Source organism: Trachemys scripta, chromosome 6, assembly GCF_013100865.1.
Source record: "Trachemys scripta elegans isolate TJP31775 chromosome 6, CAS_Tse_1.0, whole genome shotgun sequence".
Classification (NCBI taxonomy): domain Eukaryota; kingdom Metazoa; phylum Chordata; order Testudines; family Emydidae; genus Trachemys; species Trachemys scripta.
In genome coordinates, this window is record NC_048303.1 from 97,721,120 (window position 1) to 97,743,617 (window position 22,498).

Here is a 22,498-nt window from a genome sequence, read left to right on the forward strand (position 1 = left end):
TTTAAATAATTATTAAAATGGATGATTTAAATAACTGATTTAAATCAATCTGCCCTGCTTTTAGCAACTATTTCACTGCTCACACACAAAACTTCTGCAAATAAATGATTAATTTATTTGAAACAGATTTGCTTACATAGTGGCTGGAATCCTTATCATCCACCTTTCGTTTTTTGATGTCATTGGAATATTCAGGACCATTCCTGCGTTTATCCGTGTTTCGCAGGCTGTCCGGTACCAACAGAGAATTACTCTGTAAAGACAAAAAAAAAGTCAATCAAAAATTCCTTCCCGAATTCATTCATATACACCTGAAAACTAAAACTAGATGCAATAGATATTTTAGAAATGTAATACCTTCTCAATCTCTCATTCGATTTAATTCAACTCAAAGTCTTCAAAGGCAAATTATAATTATAGGGATTCATTCATTTTACATTTTGCTTATTCTTTGCTTAATCTTTGCATAAATCAACCTATCAGAAACTTAGTTCACTCATCAGCAACTATTTGTGAGGTTATCAATTTAACTAACTTCATTGTTTATTCGCGAACATACAGTATTTTATATGTATTCATATACACACAAACATACAATGGCATTTATACATTATAATTGTAAATTTAAAGTTATTACCCAAGGATGGATTTCTCATTTTTACAATGTCAAAAGCAAATAAAGCTTGGAGGATCTGCCCATTGCATGTACCATTATGAACACTACCTCTTAAAACAATAACTATTAAGTAAGTGTTAGCTACAGAGTAAGATTACCCAGTGCTCGTTTATTTATTAGCTGTGATAGTAACCTCAAAAGGATGCCCTCAACAAATTTACTGCAAACAGAAAGATTAAATATTTTCACTGCCAACATAAAATTCACCATTAGTGTGAAATTAAAGCTATCACATTGTTTAATCAGTCTTGGACTTAAAAACTGAGGCCAATACACACACAAAAGACAAGAGCAAAGACTAATCTTTTCTACAAATGACACAGGCTACTTTCATTCAGTTATGAAAAGTACAAACTGTTGACCCAAAGAAAAAAAGGCATTTTAAATATTTTTGGGTCACATGACACAATTTGACATGCCTCTGATTCCCATCTCCCCTCCAGCTAAAGCATTAAAACATGTTACAATGAGTTCTTTTAAGAACAGAATTAGCATATGCAAGAGGGCAATTTGTTCAGTGATGTGTTAATGCCATGAACAATGCTGAATGAGTTGTGCAAAAAACTCCTATCAAAAAGACCTGATAAGCCTGGTTTCTAAAAGCCATCTAAAAAAAGATTATCACAAGAAGGAAGCATGGTGCCAATATATATTTACATACTTAAAGGAAAACTTACTTTAGGCCAAATCAGATATAGTGGTGAGTCCAGAAGAAAATATTTGTGTATAATTAAAAGCCAGATATTTACTCTTAAAATATCATAAACATAACTTAATAGTCAGTTTGCTACTCATTGAATGACTCCGCATTTGAAACCAAAGCTTTGCAGTGCTCAAACATTAATGCTCAACCACATAGAGGAAGAAAACAAAACAGGGTACACAAGACAATTTGAATCCTCTTTTGCCTACTTCAGAGGCTATACTTTAAAGCTTGCTCTAAGCTCTTTTATTCATGACTATTCAAGCTACACAAATGCCAGAGGGCTTTACACAAAGCACATGGGAGGGTCCAATGAAATTCAGTATAAAGAAGCTCACAGTAATGTCTTTACCACAATGTTTTGTGGCTAAAAGGTGGGCTTGTTGGATGACTGAACTAATTACCTTGATAAGTATAGGTGGAATTTAACCCAGCTTCTCCTTCAAATACACACACAAGAGAATAAGGAAGCCAATGTTTTGGAAGCAATATATATTAAAATCCAATTCTGATGAAAAGTGGATTTGTATTTTAAAATGAACACCCAATGTCTGCAATAGAAGATACAACTTAAAGAGACACAGTCAACTCAAATTTGACCACAAATTAAAAAGTGGGGGGGGGGGGGGGAGAGCCTGCTTTTGCTAAACCCAAGACCAACAGAAATAGTTCTTTTTAAAAAATGCTAAGAAATAATTTTTTAAGCACACAAATATTGCAGGATTGAAAAGCTGAAAGGGAAACTAATAATAAAATGCAAAACTGACTTCATTTGTTTTCATTGTCCAAACTCACTCAGAAAATAACTGCAAAAAGGGAAAGAGCAATTTGTATTTTTAAGACCTGGATCCTGCAAATTATTCCACGTGGGTGTAGATTCCACTCATGCAAGCAGCTTGCAAGATCTGTGCCTAAAATATGTTGAGAATAATTTCAAGTATTAACAGAGATAAGAAATAGGTTTTATTTTATTTTTAAATTTAGTGTCCCTTTAATGCATAGTTCCTGCACATATGATTGTACCCTATGTTTACATGCACATGTCTATACCAAACAATGCGGACACACATCTGTGCAATTCAGTATTCTAAAAAACGATAAAGAAAAACTTAGTTATCAGTCCAAAAAGTATACATGGCACTATATAAACCCCAAAAGCATACTCATGCACACATACAAGCAGTTCCTAGGATATGTATTTAATTACTAGTTTACAGAATAATAATTAAGGGGCAAGGATCCACAGTTTCTGGGATGTAACTTCCCCATCTCAATAACCACTAGTAGTCCTTATCCATTATTTTTTGTACATGTGCCCCAATGGATACGCAGAGGTTACATCAACTCGTCTAGCTCAGTGGATCTCAACCTATTTAACATCGTGGGCTGCACATGCAGCTCTCCGTGTGTGATGTCGGCTGCAACCACACAATATATATACTACTTGTATGGCACTGAGCATGTCACATGGCCGCACATCGGTGCTGACTGGGCCGCAAGTGGCCCCAGGCTGTAGGTTCAGAACCACTGATCTAGATATTTGTCTAGTTTTACAACAGACTAAATAAGCAGCACTAGTGAAGTCAATACAAACAAAAAATTCATACACACAATAACTTGTTTATCCTGCTCTATATACTATACAATGAAATGTAAGGACAATATTTATATTCCAATTGATTTATATTTATATGGTAAAAATAAGAAAGTAAGCAATTTTTCAGTAATAATGTGCTGTGACACATTTGTGTTTTTATGTCTCATTTTGTAAGCAAGTAGTTTTTAAGTGAAGTGAAACCTGGGGTACGCAAGACAAATCAAACTCATGAAAGAGGTACAGTAGTCTGGAAAGGTTGAGGACCACTGCTCTGGGGCATTAACAATACAGCAAAACGTACCCCATTTATAAAGTGTTAATATCACCATTTTTAACTGTCACTTCAAATGCTACCTTGCCTTCTTTAGCTCAGCTATGCGCGACTTCCAACATATTTTTAAAAGCTAACCGTTTTGACTGGATATAGTTTGGGGTGTAGCAGACAAGATAATTATTTTAAAAGGTCTTGGAAAAAATAACTTATCTTATTGGGTATTAAATGCAGACTTGATCCATTGCAAACATCCCCACTTACTTTGGATCAGGCCTTAAATGCAGCAACTGTTTTCACCAAAATTTCTACAGGGGGTAAAGGAGTGTGGGAAGAGAGAGAGTCATTTGAAATTTGTGTGTGTGTGTAAATGGGGAGGGGCAAGGCCTGTGAGAGCTACCCCCAATACAGTTTCATTACCCTGCAGGGTCACAGTGGGGATGATTAATGGGTAGCAAGGACCTGAAAGACTAAACTTATTGGCAATCTTTTTCAAGGTTATGCTTAAATAAAAATTAAAAACAAAACAAAATGTTTTGCCATACCGACTTGCGACATCAGGAAATCTACTCATGATTTTTCAGCCCCTTCCATCCCTCTCCAATTTTCCAGACTGAGGAAAAAGGGAAAAGTGACTGAAATGGCTATTCCTCAATAGTTCCTCAAATGGAAACTCTTAACCCAGAACGAGAGAGAGTCTCTTCGCCCAGGTCTACACTATAAACTTACATCAGTATAACTATGTCACTTAGGAATGTGAAAAATCCAGATCCCCTAACCGACATAGTTAAACAACCTACCCCCTGTGTAGACAGCAGCATGTGGAGATGAAGTACCTACACTGAAAGGAGAAGCCCTCCCGTTGGCATAAGTAGTGCCTTCACTTCATGCTGCCACAACATTTAAGTGCAGACCAGCCCTTATTCTGGAATAAAAATATCCACGAGAAGCTACTGCAATAGGTATTCCAGTAATTTCCCTGACAAGCGCTGAAGCCTATGAGGTAGGAATGTGAGCAGGATCAATTAACATGACATGTCCAACATCCTAGAGTTTGAGATCTTGGATGGTTTGGGTGTTCATTCACAGATTATGCCAACACTGTTCTGGGTTGCATAAAATCATAGTAGACAATAAAGGGATTTATTTTAAAAATTAGATTTTGCTAACTATTCAAAAAAAATAGTTACATTAACAGCAGTCCTGAAAACAATCAATTTAGACTGGGTAAATGCAATGATTAGTCTGGGCAAGAAATGAAAATAGTACATTAAAATATTTAAAGGGTTAAGAGCAAGCTTCAAAACTTCTACCACAATTGAAAGTATTTTTTTATGTATGTGTGCTTGCTATTGCAAACTACTCCTTCTGAGTGTCAGTTGTATGGAATTTCATCAGATGGTATGAAAGGGTCTCCATTTTCCACTCATGTTACTAGCACTTTATGAAATACTGAAATGACACAAATGACAGTAAACAAAAAACTGGGACACAGATGACAATATAAATTTTTTTTACCCAGGGCTCAGCGTGCCTCCTGCCAACAGAAGTGACTTGAGGGTTCAGAGAACAGTTACCAATTAGAACAGCAAACTGAGAAGATTCTCCCATTATGTCAGGTCAAGTACTGTCTGTATTTCCCACATGATTAGTGCCCTAAATGGCATAATATAGGACTGATAGCATTAAAGAGCAGCAGCTTCACAACACCCTCATGCAGCTGATATTTCTATAGAGATCTAATCAGTTCTTGTCTCTCTTTTATGGCTAATTTAAATACAACAAATGAAATAAAAAAGGTAGCCTTACCATCTACAAATGACTAATTTTGAAATGTCAGAATTACTGTTTTCCCTATAGAAATAATACAGATTTTATAGATAATGGTAGACTTTTCATTTTGGATTGAAATCTACACTGTTAACTGATTTGTGTCAAAAAATATCTGGTTGACTCACTAAGAAGAAAAACAGCATGACACCAATTTTTGTTTTGTCTTAATTTCAGGAGACTAGACACTTAATTGAGGATAATCCTTCCTTTCATGCTAAGAACCCAATTTACCAGGGATTAAGAATGCGAAGTCTACATACAATGTATCCAGATTGGCATACATGATTAAATCAATTTTAAAACTAACATTTTATTTTTCTCCAATGGCTCAATGTTATTATTTATTTGGATAGATTCCCTTCTTCAAATAACTCTTGAAGAAAAAAAAAAAAAAGCTTAATGTGACATTACTTCCTGTCAGTGTTACCAGACAGCATAAAGGCAATCATGGATCTCAAAGCGACTTTGCTGCCAACAAAATTCAAACACTGAAAGCATCGGCAACAAATGTGAAAGGAAAACCCGCTCATGGATGCAGAGAGAGAAGGCAGGTTTCCTAATGTGAATATAATGCACATTATTCAAATGGATTTCCTTAGCTGCCATTCCGATTCCCCTTAGGAACTCTTTCCAAACCACAAGGAAAGTACGTGTCAGCAGGACAGACTGGGAGTCCAAAACACCTCATTTATCCTGTTATACTAGGGCATAGGGAAGTTAATTTGCTAGCACACATCACATTGACCATTAGCTTTACATTGAACATTATAACAATTAGGTAGCAGAGTTCCCATCACATCTGCGTGCATGTTTTAACTACACCTGGGACCAATTAAGACATTCTCTAGAGCTGTATCTTTTCCACTGTGCTTGGTCATTTTACAGATTCTTCTGTACGTCTAACCAACTGCAATGACTGACCTCAACCATTATAACAGATTGAACTCACACTTGCCTGTACTGTCAGCAGACAAAAAAAAAAAAAAAGGCTGATATGTTCATTTAGCTCCCACATTAGACCTGATCTGCTGCACTGCACACCAGCATTATCTGCCAACATCCCTATGTACCAGGAAAACAAACATTTATCCTTTGTCAGAAAGAAAAGCAGGAGCAAATCTAACATCTACAACCAAAATATCAGAGGGCCAAAGGAAGCTCTGATGCTCACTATCAAGAGAAAGAGGACTGTCATGCTCCACTAGTAAACAAGAACAAATAGCATGAGTTGAATAGGAGGGAAATCATTTCACAGGTCCTATGGGGTGTAATTTTTTAAAATATCTGCCCAAGAGTAAAGATTTGACTCTAGTCCTAACAACTTACAGTTAGTAACAACTCTACCAGTGTTCTCTACCCAACCCCCACCACCCTAAGATATGAGAACTTTCTTCCAGAAAAATAAGCTGTAGGAAATTAATGTTAAAAATAAGTGGATTTTTGTTTTAAATATGAAGCCTTATTGCTCTTTTGCCATCTTCCCTCATTTCTCTTTTTATCCCCCCTCCCCCCACATCCCTGTTTTCTTCCTCTACTTGAAATTAATTATAAATACTTTATATTTTTTACAGGATAGAGAAGCACCACAGCTACTATTAAAAAGCTACCAGTTATTTACGTGCTCAGTGGGGCGTGTTGCCTGAAAACAGGGGCAGTAATCAACAAAAGTTTCTATGGCATGGGTCAGAGAATCAGACTGAAGAGTACAATGGTTGGATTTTTGGGGGGAGGAAGGGTTAACTGAAATGAGTGTGCACACTAATTTAATAATTATTATTTTTAATTTACATATACAATATCACAATTGTCAGCACCAATCATAAGCTAGAGAAACTACTACTGTGCACTACTGTAGACTGGTAATGACCTGCACAGAATGAAGAAGGCTTCCTACATAAAAACTGAAGTGTATTTGAAAAAGTTTAATTACAACTGGAACTTAAATCTAATAATGGCAGCAACCACCATCATAAAAGCTAGTATCTTCACATTATTATATGAGCACAGTGAGAAATGCCAGATTGCTTTCCTCTGTGCTTCTGTTGAACTCAATATTTTCTAACTAATGTCTGTCAAAATGGGATCAGGAATTATCCATAAATACTGATCTCCACCGCCCATTCCTCTTCTCTTTTGTTTTGTAACTTTTGTTGCCAGCCATCAGCACTTGCTGCTTCAAGTTAGTTTCACACTAGACTGCAACACAATATTCCACAGCTCTTGCATGCAGGTAACTCTAGTTAGAGTTAATTGGTATTTTGCATGCATTTGGACACAGGATTGGCCTTACTTTTAACTTGACATGGCCCTTAAAAATAAATAAGAGAGGGATAACATATGGTTAAAGGAAGCATGGTAGCTTCTCTCTTATAAGCTCTAGGAAAGGTACTATCTTCTTGGTGCAGCTATGAAAGCATAGGTTCTTTAATATATAAATGCATACTAAGCTTTTCAAATTATTATTTATTCAAAATTTATGTAAACTATTTAAAATGAAATTATGTCCACCACAATCACCTCCCCAAAGAAAGAGAAGCATCCAAAGAAATATTTTAGGATGTTTGTCTCTGGGAGTTCTTTGTGCGTGGGGTGGGAGAGCGAGAAAGTTTTCTATTCACTGTACAAAGAACATGACTGCTTTATAAATATTGCTGTTTTCATAAACGGCAATCAAGGCAAAAATTAACTACTTTCAAACCTAAAGGTACTTTAGAAGAAGTCTTCTAAAAACATACTGTCAGAATTCTTGTCTTCAGACAATATGAATCACAAGTGCATAAAAAAAGATTAAAACTCTACTATCTATGAATTACTGTTGATACAATACAGTACTTGAAAACATTTGCATTTCTATGTTGTCCGAATAGACTGCTAGAACAGTGACAGCGCAAGCGATAAATGAATACCTGAAATGAGTGACAGATGTTGTCATTATACCCTTTAGAGAAAAATGTGGACAAAGCTTGCTTGCACTGGAGTCTCCTAAAACCCTTATTAAACTTCAGTTACAGAACTTAGTTAGCATAACTGAATGGTCAGCTTTATTAGCCATAGCCCAAAAGGATCACAACAGTTAAAATGTCTGCATTCCTGCACCAAACTCTGTTAAGCTAGCTCATTTTTGGACAGCTGGGATCTCATCAGTGGAAACTTGGCTGAGGTTATAAGTGCACACCTCTGCCTTCGAAACTGGCCAAGTTGAATTTTGAAGATTTAGTTTAAGTTATCATCATCAACCTCAGAAATTGTGCATTAAATAGCTTATTTTTCAAAAAGTTTGCAGACAAATTGCACTTATACCAATTTCAGGATTTTTAGGATAAGAAGAGTGACAAGGTAAGGGAGAAAAAAAAAGTTGTTGTAGTCCAGCCACTCAGATGCAGTGAGAGTATGTACAGTAGTAACTTCTAAAGGCATTGCTCACACACAGTCATCCAGAACTATAATAAATTTGCTTAATGCACCTCTCCACATGCGGAGTATTTTACTCCCAGTTTTCACTAGCTTATGCATCTGTTTCAAACCATACAGTTATAAACTCTGACTGCATGTATTAGTCTGGGTGCACTTTTTTTTTTTTTTCTCTTCTCCAGAAAGAGCCTCACAAAACTCTGAACAGCTGTAATCCATTAAATTACATTAATACCTCACAGATGAGCATTAAAAGCTTGCTTTGTATTTGAATACTTTTATCTTGCAACTTAGAGTAATCAACATCCATTGATTGCACTGGAAGCTCACACCAGTTATCTTCACTGGAAATTATAGGGAAGTACTGCAAAGCAATATTGAACAATATTGCAACTACTTTAGATTAACAACATGGTTTCTAGTGTCTTGGGTGATCAGAGCATATTTCTGTCAGCAGTTTTGGCAGCATCACCATATGCATTTAATATGCAAAGCCTCATTGAAATAAATATGTAGGTCACCAAGATGATGGATTTAAATAGTAATCTGCATGATAAGAATATATAGTACTAGATTAGGAAACACTATGATAAGATTTATAGTCATGTGAACATGACTTATGTAACTATGACCAGTTGAATATTAGCCTTAAAAAGGTATTTAAATATAAAAACCATTTCCAAGTGACATTAAAGATGTGACTAAAAAAGAAAATTCAAACCAACCAAAACTCACTGTCAAATAAATGTTAACCACAAATGTTAAATCTGAATTTGGATAACTTCCCATGGATTCTAAATATCTTTAAAAATAAATAAATAAAAACGCAAACTTCTGTTTGCCATGAAATGGATACAACGTGTTTTAAGTCACATGCTTAAGTTCATCTCTATTCAGCAAAACATGTAAACCCATTTAAGTGTTTTGCTGAACTTGGATCTAAAGAGTGGCAGACATCCAATTCTAGGTGGCATATCCAAACAGCAAGGACAATAAGCATGGAATTTTCTTTACATTTACTGTGCATTCTTCAGGGCCCTGAAGTCCCACATGACCCTATGTGATACCCCAGAATGCACTTATGCTGGTTACCTCACACCCACAGCAGAGAATCATGGATTTTACATATGGTGGCAGGTTGTGACTGGGGTGAAATTGTTTCAGTTGACTATGAGTTCAATTATAATTAAGAAAATGAAACTGCAAACCCACACAATGTACTAAAAAGGCTTTTCTGGCAGCCTGACACAGCAGATCACATTTATACTGTATCTAACTTTCTTTGCTGTGCATAATGAAGGGTTGCACAGAGTCTGCATTCTATAACACTGCTTTGTCATTCTGGGCACCTAAACTTTAAAGTCAACACATCTCAAGTGTCCTTTGCATATTTGCTGTTTAAGCATACTGCATATTTCTCAAATTGTCACATTTTTCTTTAAATTATTTGCAGAATATTTTTAGCAAAGTATTTTACACAGGGCCAAGAAAAAACGTGTGGTGAGATCCATCTTTTGACTCTGAGAAAATACTTAACTAAAGGTGGGATTCTCAAGAGCACCAAATAGATTTAGGAACACAAATCCCATTGTTATATAATGGGACTTGTACACCTTCAGTGCTTTTGAGAATTCTACCCTTTAACCATTTCCACAGCTGTACTGACATTAATTATGCCACTGCAATGAGCAAGGAAATAAATAAGAACTGTTAATTCCAACTTGGAAGCAAGAGAAAAAGATCAGTTTATCATATAAAAAGCATGCAGGAAATTTTTAATTAAAATATTTCCAAGCCCTGCCATTCAAACAACCGACATTTACAAGCAATATAAACAAAAACAGGTAAGTGTCTTAAGGCTATCAGACAATGAATAACCCTAGTGAAACTGCATCTTGCACTGCTGTCTAGTTGAGAGAAAGAGAATAATCACAACTCATTTTGCTGCATAAAGGTCTAAATTCACCCATGGCATTAGTGAATACAGTTTCATTTTATAAATCAAAATAAATACCTAACGCCTGAATTTGACATCATTACTCAGACACAAAAGTGTGAAGAAAAAACAAAGTAGCACCCTTTGGCGGACTTTTCTTGGGATGGGGACAAGGGTGGGGGCTAAGCCAGATCCTTATTTTATAATGAAATTTTTTTACAGTTTATGCCTGAAAGGAAATTATTCAAGGGAAATTGCAGCTGATGCATAAATCAAGTAATGAAGACATTTGTATGGGTAGAGAGATTCGGTGAGAGAAATTACAATGCCCAAGAGACTGAAAACAGCAGTAATGTGTGGATTTTGATTTCTCACCTGTTCTGCAACTTAAACTTCTGCAAATCTTTTTATTTTTTTTTAAAAAAACACCTTAACTGCCACTCAAAATGTGAGCAGCAATAAACATGACTTAAAAAAAAAAAGTAGCTCCAGAAGGCAAACAAATCAAGTCTGATTAAAGTTCAAATCTCCGCCATTGCCATGATTTTATCATGAACACAGAAATTTTGTAAACAAACAGTTTCTTTTAATTTTTCCAACTTAAACAATGTACTGAACAGGGTACATATATGCCTATCATATACAACTATGACTACACAGGAGGGAGAACAAGGAAACCTACAGAGAAAAAACAGGTGCGAGTAAATTTTGTTTATCTAATTTTTGTTGAAGCAGAAATATTTTAATGTTAACAGAAGTATTGGTACTTACTGTGCCCGGCTCTCTGTCTGCTCCCGTAGTAACCAAGAAATGCACAGACATGCCCGTTCAGACACAGAGGCAAGAACAGAAATAAAAAAAGGGGGGAAAAATTAGAACACAAGCCCCGAACAGTTTTAAAATGGCTTTTATTTATATAAGTCATTGCACATTCCTAATACAGTGATTTCCTGAAAATTACAGTATTTTGTAAACATGATAGATTTACAGTTTAAACATACACAAAGCCTAGTTTTTATTTCATGACAGAATAAATTATTTTTTTCAAAAATTAGTCAAGTGCAATTTTGCCCAATATTTATATGTGTACTAGAACTTAAGCCTATGAAACTAAAGTAACAGATACAGTTATCTAAACCTTTCATTTAACACATTCACTTCAAAATTTAACTTCTCATTCCCCTCTTCCCTTCTCCCCACCAATTTAACAACATTAGTTTCTTTGAAAAAAATTTACCCAATTATGCAGTTTAACAATTATCCACAATATTGTGCAGGCACTGGTGTTACACTAAGCATTCCCCAGGATGTCAAAATGCCCTGCAATCTATAAAGCAGGAGACACCTAATGGATCGCCTATTTCAAATACTGAAAACTTCCAAGCTTAATTTTGCTTCAGTGGTAGAAATGCAGACACACTTTTAAAAAAATTTTTTTTTTTTTTTTTTTTTTTTTTTTTACAACAGTTTGTTCTCATTTTCATTCTATATAATTCGATTTCTTTAGAGATGCACACAATTTGCAGCAATGTGCAAATTTGACAACGTCCTAATCAGGCTTGCCATGCCTCTCACCTCTGTGGTGTTCTGCATCATGATGCTTCTTGTCATCTTTTATTGCCAAGTGAGACTGCCCACCCAAAGCACTAGAGAGGGCAAGAAGGCCAGCACTGCTTCCAAGTGGAGGAATTCCCGGAGGCTGAAGTCCTGATGGGTGTGGTGTAAGAGGCACTGGAGGTCCATGGCCATGGGAAAGATGCTGAGCCTGCAACTGCTGCTGCTGTTATGGATGGTATTGTTATTCACAGGAGGAAGTATGCGAAGCACATAGTTGAGGAAGAAAAGAAGAAAAATGTTGGTTAACTATTCATAATCAATCCTATTTTTACCCTATCTTCCTCTCCACCCCACCACACTTTGTGTCACCTACTCCTGATATGAGTAAAGCTAAACAAAAGTAGTTAAAAACACATTAGTCCGGTCTACAACAGCACTCCCATCATCACTGAAATGGGCCATTTTTAAGAAAAAATGTCTACCAAAAAGCCTACAAGACTGCATTATTTCATGCTTAAACTGAGCTTTTACAGAACCTGTGTTCCTAAAATATTTGTGTCTACACTAAAAAAACCTAGCTAGCATCAACCAGTCCATGTATTCAAATACAGCACTCCCTACAAGCATTGTGGTGTTTATGGATTATGACACCTCTCTCGATTTCAGGTGCAGCTTCCTAGATCAGGTATATACCACTGTCTTTATTTAAGGTTGCCTAACACTTCCTATTATAAGGCTCTGTTTTAAGTTGCTTATAATTTTACCAAACTTTTACCATTCAAGATGAAATCTCCCATGCTGGGGGCATGCCTCAAGCTGAAATTTTTTGGGCAAGTTTCTGCAAAAAATGGTTCTGCCATTTCCAAGAACAAGATTAGGGGAAATAAGTTGTTTTGCCCAAGTTAAAAAATTCCTTCAATTAGTTCACTGAGAACTCCTGTTTTGAAGTTGAGATTTGAAATTTGGCAGGGGGTTTCCTTTGGGTGAGGGATGTGCCTTTTGCTGCCCCTGTGTAAATCCATCAAAGTTTCTAAATGTGCAGTTGTTAGAATTTGGCAGCTAATTTCCACAAGGATTTCACTTGCCATTCCAGTGATGCAGGGATTTTCCTGTAATTGCTGCTCTTGACTGTTGCGACCAGCTGTGGCCCTGGGCACAAGAACTAAGACCGGGGAGACTTGTCTCTCCTGTGCTCTCAGTTGACCCTGTACTTGCACCAAGGCAGTGTGGAAAAGAGAGTAGCTTGATCCGAGTGCAGAGGAAACAGCAACCAGACTATGGGGCAGGAGGTCATTGCAGAGGGTGCAGAATGGGACAAGGAGCCATTGGGTGAGGGAAAGAAATAGATAGGACTGGGAGAGGGATAAACTAGGACTGACTAGTCAAGGAGTGTGGGTCTAGGCTCAGCGTGTGGAGACTGGTACTGGCTAGCAGACTGGGACAAGAAGCCATGGGGACAGAGAGTCTGGGAGGCAGAGAGGAGGGGAGAGACAGGACTGGAACTGAGAAAGGCTGGAGGAACAGAAGGGAGTCAGGCTTGACAAATATCTGACCACTACAGACAACTCTCTCCAGTACCTGGAATGTAACCTAAGATTCCTATATCTCCCTGTTCCTCTGCAGTCTGCAAACATCTGTGAAATCTCACTGACAAAGTGTGCGTTTCATTCCCCTCTGGAATGTGCTGGGCCACACAGAAGATGACAACCTACTAGTGCTATTAGTTACTCCATAAGCTCAAGTGGCAGAGGATCTAAATGTTTCAAACTGTTGTTGAACCATATAAGTCTCACTATGACATCACAGGATGGAATTGCGGGGTGGTGGTGGTGGTGGTGGGGTGGGGGGTTAGTTTGCTTTTTTTAAAATCCAAGAAACTACACACACAACACAACACTACGTTTGCAAAGTCAAGCACTCAAAAGTTAGAAATGCCAAAATTAAGGATTCCTATGCAATTCAGCCCTCCCTGCACGTATGCATTATGAGAGTGTCTTTAATCACACTCTTTTTTTCCCCCAGAGGACCCAGGCTTCGTTCAGTACACAGGATGGACCTGCTCTAGCAGTGAAGCAGGGCTGGACCGTTGCCTAATTTGGTGCAGAAGTTTGAATGAGACAGGGGATTACAGGAAGACAAAGGATAGCCTCATGGTTACGGCAGGTGAATGCCACACTGAAGAACTAAATTCCATTCCTGCCCCTGCCACAGAGTTCTTATGTGATGCTAGTCAAGTCACTTAAACCAAATTTAACAGGTGTTCACTAATTGTGTATTCCTCGTTATATGTCTAACTTGAGACCATGGAGTCTGATTTACAACAGTGCAAAGGACTCAACTGCAACTGAAGTTAATAGGAACTATGCTTTGAACATATGAAGTGCCATATAATGCTGAATACTCTGAAAATTCAGATCCTATACATCCCAAATTGGGCACCCATAATCAGTAGACACGTTTGACCTTAATGTGTCTGTGCCTCAGTTCCCCACCTAAAACAGCCTCCTTGGGATGTTGTGAAAATAAAGTTAATGTTTGTGATGCACTTGAACAGAACGGCAATGAACGTCACAGAAAAGCCCAAGAGTAAATGTAATAATCCTGTCTTCAGAGCAGAGTTGGAATAGCATGCACTAAATGGGGCATGATCAATGACAACAAAACAAAATACTGAATAGCTGCTCATTAAGTGATCAATTATTTCTGTGTACTCTAAGGGAAGAGGCCTGTGGAAAAATCAGCATGTGATCACGTAATTAAAGATTGCATCATAATACACATGTACAAGGACACCAAATTAACGTCGCACAGACTACTGTAGTAACTTTGGAGTGCTTAACTTTGCAACTTTAATACATTTCTTTTTTCTTGTTTTATATTTTTTTGTGTTCACATATAAAGTATCTGTTACATTTCTCAGAGCTATGGAATATTACATATCTAATGTTAGCATAAGATACATATTTGCACCTGTTCATATCATTATTTGGTCCAATTATTGTTTCAAAAAGAACATCTTGCACAAGGATTGCACATGGTAGAAAGGGAAAAGTTATGCCTTACTACATCTCCACACAATCCATACAGACTGCAGAGGATCACTAGCCCCTACCCACAGTCTTTGGGCTTGTATATATGAGGGGGGAGGAGGTTACATTGAAATTGTGGTTTAAAGTAGCTGTTTCTTTCTTTCTTTAATGTCCTGGGGTTGGGGTGTCAAGTGAGAGGAAAGGGAGCAGAGCCAAGACCAGCCAAGTATCTTCTCAGCTGCCCTTGAGCCCACACACAGCCAGTAGGTGGGTAACCTTAACAAGCAGACTGATCCAATCCTCTGAGTGATCAGACCTAACACTCGGCACAGCATTGTGGAACACTACTTGACTGAAATGGTGCAGCTTCCAGGCCACAGCAGTATTCCAAGAGTTCAGACAGAACTGACATTAACAAAGCTGTTACTGGACTTACACAGAGCTACTGAAGCTGTAGCAATACTTGGAATGTTTATGGAATGTTATGAGCATTCCAGTCTGTTGTTGTAGAAACCTGCATTCTCTAGTGTACACCACCTAAAGTGCTTGGGTTAAACCTAGCTTTCTCCCACATCACCCCACCGGGCAGCTATTATACCGCACTCTCCTTTTAGCTAAGTTCAGTAGCTGTAAAGCTTTGGTGAAAGCATTTCAGAGTATATCAATATTAACAAAACTGAATTTGTTTGGTATCAGCCATCTGTTCCTGCATTTATTCATAATGGTGCCAGGCATGCATTTTATTTTGAAAAAAATCAAGAAGAGTAGGGTATTCCTCCTTAGACCACAATCACTCATTTCACCTGCTGTACACTCTGAAGTGCTTTCACCAAACCTTCAAAGCAGCAGCAATGGGGAAAACACTTTCTCCAGTACCACTGCGGAAGAATCCTACATGATCCTTTACAGAACTGATCTTGGTCAGTGTTGTGTCAACAACTAGGAGAGGGACAGACCTTGGCTTATTTGTAAGGACTCTCCGTTATATAACTACCTGCAGAATGATTAGAAATTGATAATTGCTATAAAATAAGGGACTAAATTTGGTCTCCTGCACCACTGGAGCTGTTGCACTTGAGTGTGTCTGATTTGAATCTAGCTTCAATTAAAAACTTTATTTATATTTCAGCCATGCATAGCACTGAGAGTGCTATATGAAACACAGATGAAGACAATCCCAGCCCCAAAGAGCTCATGTTCTGTGTCCATTAGAAAAAACTCAGTTACTTGGGTATGGCTACACTACGCATCTTTTAGAGACAGCTGTGCCGCTACAGCCGTGCCACTAAAAGCTGCGCGGTATAGCTGCTGTTTGTCGGCAGGAGAGAGCGTTTCTGCTGACAAAGCACTGTTCACACAGGCACTTTTCATCAGTAAAACTTTCATCATTCAGGTGTTTTTTTTGTTTGTGTTTTTTAAAAACACCCCTGAACGACAAAAATTTTGCTGACAAAGTGCCAGTGTAGACAAAGCCTAAGATATCTTAGTGCTCTTCCCCAAAACCCACTCCAAACAGAGAGTCTATGCTGTCTGCAATGGGGAAAATGGAAAGAGGGAGCAGGAGAATGGATAACAGCAATGATCAGAGGACATATTTACAAAGTAGGCATTCACCGCTTTAGATGATGGCAACAATTATATTATGCACATAATCACCTTCCTGTCACTTCAAAGATACTAATGCCTTCTCTGTCTCTTTTTAAGAGCTCAGCAATAGTGAGCCATAACACTGAAAAAGTCGGTCGAGTATCACAGTCTGCTAGGCATGCTCATTAGCACTTAATTAAAATCTAGACACCTGCCATAAGAAATGTGCTCAAAAGGATGAGTAACAGGTCTGTCTTACCACCAATTACTATCATTACTTGCAAAGCAAGAGCTGTGTCCGGTTTCGGGGGGAGAGGAGGGGAGAAGAGAGAGAGGGAGGAGAGAAGAGATTGCAATGATGCATGCACAAGCAATTGTATTGTGGTAATTAACCACAGTATTGATTTAAAAATAATCTCTAATTGAACCAGAACTGCTTTGTTACAACCACCTCTCCCCGCCTCCCAAAATCCTTTTAATATTGACAAAAGAACAATTCAGTTTATCATTTGAAAGCTGATTCAAACAGCATTTTATTTCCTCAAAACTTCTGTCCCAATTTCCCCTCACCATCAAAAACAGCCCAAAAGACCAAGCATTAAAAAACTCAGTTAACCTATTAGAGGGCAATATTTCACTGGTCCTCTGGTTTGGAATAAGGGTGTTGTCAAAGTTCAACTCTAGTCATTAAGAAAGATAGTTTTGTTTAAAGCATGGGACGGCGACCAAGTAAATCTAGGTCAAATCCCTAGCTCTGTCAGGGGTTTCCTGAGATATACTGGCCAAGCTTAATCTCTGTGCATTAGTTCCCCATCTGCAAAACGGTGATACTTCTTCCTTTCTTTGACTCCTCATCTATTCTATTTAAATTGTAAGCTTTTTATACATCTATATCAGGGATCGGCAACCTTTGGCACGCAGCTTGCTGGGGTAAGCACCCTGGCAGGCTGGGCCCGTTTGTTTATCTGCCGCGTCTGCAGATTCGGCCGATCGTGGCTCCCACTGGCTGCGGTTCGCCGTTCCAGGCCAATGGGGGCTGCGGGAAGCGGCGGCCAGCTTTTCCCTCAGCCCGCGCAGCTTCCCGCAGCCCCCGTTGGCCTGGGACGGCGAACCATGGCCAGTGGGAGCTGCGATCGACTGAACCTATGGATGCGGCAGATAAACAAACGGGCCCACCCCGCCAGGGTGCTTACCCCAGCAAGCTGTGTGCCAAAGGTTGCCGATCCCTGATCTATATAGTGTGATTTCTTAAGTGTCTAAATACCCATGGCCTACTTTAAATTCTCCTGTAGTTTTACATTTCCAATGTTCTTGCATTCTTCAACTGCTGTGTAGTACATGGTACGCTACCAAAACAGAGGCTATGTTTCAAATTCTGAGGCAATTGCATTTCTGTGGACGAGATGATTTTATATATAAATCAATCAAGGGCCACATTCCACCAAATTTACCAGAGAGTAACTTCACTGGGCCACATTACTAAAGGTTTCAGAGCAAGACTCCACATTTGTAACAAGATTTAGAATCCTTTGCTTTGAAAGGTGCTTTTTAAGTCTAGATTATTCATATCTATTAAACACAGAGGTTCTAATGATTCAAACCACTAATATTTCTCTTATGGTTAGCACGTCAAACTTCTTTATAAGTCTTCAGAGATGTGTCCCATTAGCATATGATTGTACTTACCCATACAGACTGATCTAGCCTGGAGTTCCTATGTCTATATCTTACGTACTTATTTGGCTCCCACCACAGTCGTACCTCATACTCTAATATATTTATCCTTACTACACCCTGTGAGGTAGGGAAGTACTGTTACCTCCTATTTTATAGACAGGAAGCTGAGGTAAGGCAAGACCTGGGCCAAGATTGACAAAGATCCTTAGACACTGACATTTTCAAAGCCACCACTGAGCTGCCACCTAATGCTGTAGGCACCTAAGTCCCCAAAGTTTCCACCAGTTGGCATTTGCAAAGCCACCTAAGCCCTGACACAATCCCACAGCTCCAAATAGCTTGTTAGCAATACCTCAGGTAAAAGCTACAGAGGCCCTGAAGCTTTGCAGGGGAAGCACTTCTCTCTTTAGCACAACCCAGTACTGTAGGCATGCCCTGAGTATGGACAGGAACCGTCAGACCCCGCAGAAGTAAGGCCAGATGCAGGCCATTGATAGCGGATGGGGGCCAGTACAGCACAGCCAGCACAAGACACATGGGGACAAAGTAGGATATATGCATGTGTGTCTTCCCTCTCTTTCCTGGGGATTAGGGCACTCACCCAGGATGTGGGAAACCAGGATTCAAGTCCCTGCTCCAAATCAGGCCTTGGTTTCCCACATGTGCAGTGAATGTCCTAATCCCTGGCCTACTAGCTATTGTGGGGACTCTCTTATTGTAAAAACTGTTAAATGTGTATTTTGTGCAAATGGTTTTGGCTGCTAGCTCATGGGCTACCTAAACAGTTGACCTGGGTCAGGCACCTAACTGCTGGACAGGGTTCATGACTGATCCCAAGCACAGGGAAGCATTTATCTCCAGCCTGTCAGCCAGGCACATAAGCCTCTCCCCACTCCCTTCCCCAGCATTTCACTGCTGACTAACTTAGGTGGCTTCCCATCAGCTGACTTCTGAGGATCTCTTTCTTAGGCATCTCTCTCTCCCCCCTCATGCACTGTATAGGGAGTGTGGGCACATAGCTTGGGGCATAGGGCACCTATCGGTTAGGTGTTGAGTGGAGGAACAGCCAAGTAACTTTGAGGATCTGGTCCTAAAGTAACTTGCCCGCGGTCACACAGGAAGCCTGTAGTGGAGTAGGGAATTTAATCCAGGGCTCCCAAGGCGAGCAATCTTTGCCAGGATCCCATTCTCCTCTCTACACAGTTATTACATTAGGTTTCTAAGGACTTATCTAAGCGAACACTTAGGGCTTGTCTACACTGGCAATTAACAGAGCTGAAACTTTCTTGCTCCAAGGTGTGAAAACACCCCCCTGAGCGCAGCAAGTTGCAGCACTGTAAAGTGCCAGTGTAAACAGTGCCCCAGAGCTGGGAGCTACACCCCTCATTGAGGTGGGTGGTTTTTTTGTTTTTTTTATAACTGTGCCACGAGCATACAAGGCATGTTAAAGTGCTACCGTGGCAGCACTGCCCCAGCAGCGCTTTAGCATTGCCAGTGTAGACTAGCCCTTACTGCACAGCACACTAGTGGGGGCAGATTTACGCCCCATCTTGCTGTTCACTTAGACAAGTCCTAAGCTATCAGTCATCCTCTTCCTGCCCAGACCCCACATTCCTCTACAACATTCTCCCCCCTACACCCACCTCCTAGCTTCTTCCATCACTCCCCTCTTTTCCCAGTTCCTGACAATGTAAAAAAAAATTGAGGTATTCCATGCCATTTGCTAGTAAAGTTCTTTGTTCTGCCTCCCTGCCAAGCAGAGGCAGAAGCAGAAGTTCCACCCCTCCTTTAGTACTGCAGTACTTGCAGAAGAGCTCCCAAACCGGTAATCTCTCTTCACTTGTGCATACATAACAAGGTGGAGATCTCCCCAGCAGTAGTCTCTCCTCACTTGTTCTTCCTCAGCTCCTCTATGCAATTTGATATAAGGTATGTACAAATCATCAATCACCTTAATATCTTGCCATTGGACCAAAAAAAAAAAAAAAGGGAACGAGATGCAGAAAGAGCAGTCGCTGCTTTCACCTTCTGGGGCTCAGTCACTTGTAACTGAAGCATATTTAGTTTCTAGGCAAATGGCTGAGCCCTAGAAGATCTATGTCTTGTGCCCCTTATTTATCAAGTGTAGTGCCTAGATATTAAGGTGACTAATGCTGTATACGTTCCTTATCTATGCTGCATCAAGGAGCTGAGGTAGAGCAAGTGGGGGGGGACGGGACACTACCATCTCGGGAGAGCTCCACCTTGTCGCATATGCACACATTATATAGAGACAGTAGAGTATACATGCCACTACTATACCTTTACACACTCCTCGTAGTTCCTAGGATTGCAAGTAAGCTTTTCAAAAACATGCATTTTGCACCAAGCTTTGAAAATGGTTATAGGTAGTACATACTCTGCTCTTCCTATAGGGTGATCCACAGCCCACCACTAAAAATGTCCTATACTACAGATCCTGCTAGTCTCATTAAGGGGAGATGTAGCTTCTGTGTCCCTGCTTTGATCAGCAGTCTAGAGTCAGGGTGTGGAGGGGAAAAACCAGCAGCCAGGGACTTAGAAATGAACAGGCACAGAGGTTACCTGATTGGGCGGAGACCAGGTTACAGACTCACAAAAGGTGAAGTATGCTCAGTCTGGACATGGGGTAGATGCAGACTTTTAAACTGGAATTTGTCCTCCTGCAGTCAGGCCCTGGTGCAAGTAGAATTTGCAGGGCTATCTCCCAAGCCACAGATCAACAGCTACCAAACAGCAAAGCTAGTGCAGACAGTTTCACCACCCAAGTAGAAGCCTGACCCATATTCTCAATGCCTATTATGTACAGAGTGGTAACCTCAGACTACCCTGGTGAAACTCAAGATGAGTAGAAGAGAGATAATTAGTGCTATTGCCAGATTTAACCTCAAAAACTAAAGCTCCCTCCTACACAGCCACAAGTCTTTCTGCCACCTTCTTTTGTGCTAGTTGAAGTTCTATGCCATCTCTACTGCAACCCTAGAAATCTGGACTATGAGCAAAAATATTAGATCCAGATGGTTTCTCCCAATAATAAGTACATCTAATCAAATCGGGGGACGGGGACGCACAACTATGAAGAACGTATATGAGCATATGAAATATTTATTCTATACAAGTTCTTATACTGTCCTCATCAGTATAGTGTCTGACCACTTTCCAGTGTCGTATTAAGTGATGTAACTAATATCTGTTACATGGTATTCATTCTCACATCGTTTCCCTAGGGGAGGAAATGCATCTGTATTGTAATGCTGTGTTTGGTTTTTGTGTTTTATGTACATGCTGCTGCGTGTTTCCATTAGAGAATGCAAGGTCAAAGATGTGCAACATGCACTCTGAGCAGAAAGTCATACTGTTTGTAAATACATTTGTAAATTGCAAATTAAAACAGGCACACCTACACTGAATTTGGAGGAAGTAATGACACTTTCCTAGTGAACAAACCTAGCTTATAGTTTGAGTGGTTATACAAGTTTTATCTAAATTTACCCCAATTCCCACCCTAATTCCTGTAACTCAACCTCTCTCAGGTCATAAGGACAGTTTACATTTTGCAATGTGTATTCTGTCTCAGACATATGTTTCTTCCAGCAGCCATTAATGTCTCTTACCATACAAAAGGCTACGAAAAAAGGCTGTCATTGCATCTCACATACTGAACTGGCCCCAGAATGAACAGGGTCATAACTAAGAAGGGTGGACTTTTCTGCACACTCTCCTGTTAGCAATTGGTGCCGAAATTAAAAGGGAAGGAAGAAGTGCATTCCCATACTTCAAAGCTGCACTGAGATAGATAGCTGAGTGAAAACACCCCCGCCTTTATAGTCCCAATTCCCACTTCCACCTTTACATCAATCCTAGTGAGCATGGAGTCCAAAGGACTTTTGGCCCTCCAGGATTCTGCTACCTATGGAGAATGATGAAAGCGGTTCTGAAAGTGTTTTAACACCTGTGATTACTTGCTTGTCTATGTAATCATTTTTCAGGAAGTCTCTGACTCTGCACTACTACTAGGGCAGCTCCATTGATGGTGGTAGGATTCTAGTACTAACACAGAAAAGACTTATTTCTACCACCATGTCACAGCCACTAGCTCTAAGCATGTCCATACAACACAGTGGTAAAGGCACTTATGCCCTTCCCGCATTAGCGCTATTTCCATTGTTACTACCATTGGAGCTGTCCCAGTGGTACTGAAAA

General features: G+C 39.4%; 1 protein-coding gene across 4 annotated transcripts in view; it reads right to left on the reverse strand.

Moving 5' to 3' along the window:
* TLE1 (TLE family member 1, transcriptional corepressor) overlaps positions 1 to 22,498 on the reverse strand; it is a 106,288-nt gene that overhangs the window by 49,359 nt on the left and 34,431 nt on the right. For 2 of the 4 annotated variants that reach the window (XM_034773100.1, XM_034773098.1), the window contains exons 7-9: positions 12,003 to 12,204; positions 11,199 to 11,215; positions 137 to 253 (exon numbers count right to left, since the gene is read on the reverse strand). In XM_034773100.1, coding sequence (XP_034628991.1) covers positions 137 to 253; positions 11,199 to 11,215; positions 12,003 to 12,204 — 336 coding nt within the window. Of the gene's footprint in view, positions 1 to 136; positions 254 to 11,198; positions 11,216 to 12,002; positions 12,208 to 22,498 lie in introns of all 4 variants that reach the window. The other 2 variants (XM_034773099.1, XM_034773097.1) reach the window with 1 other exon arrangement.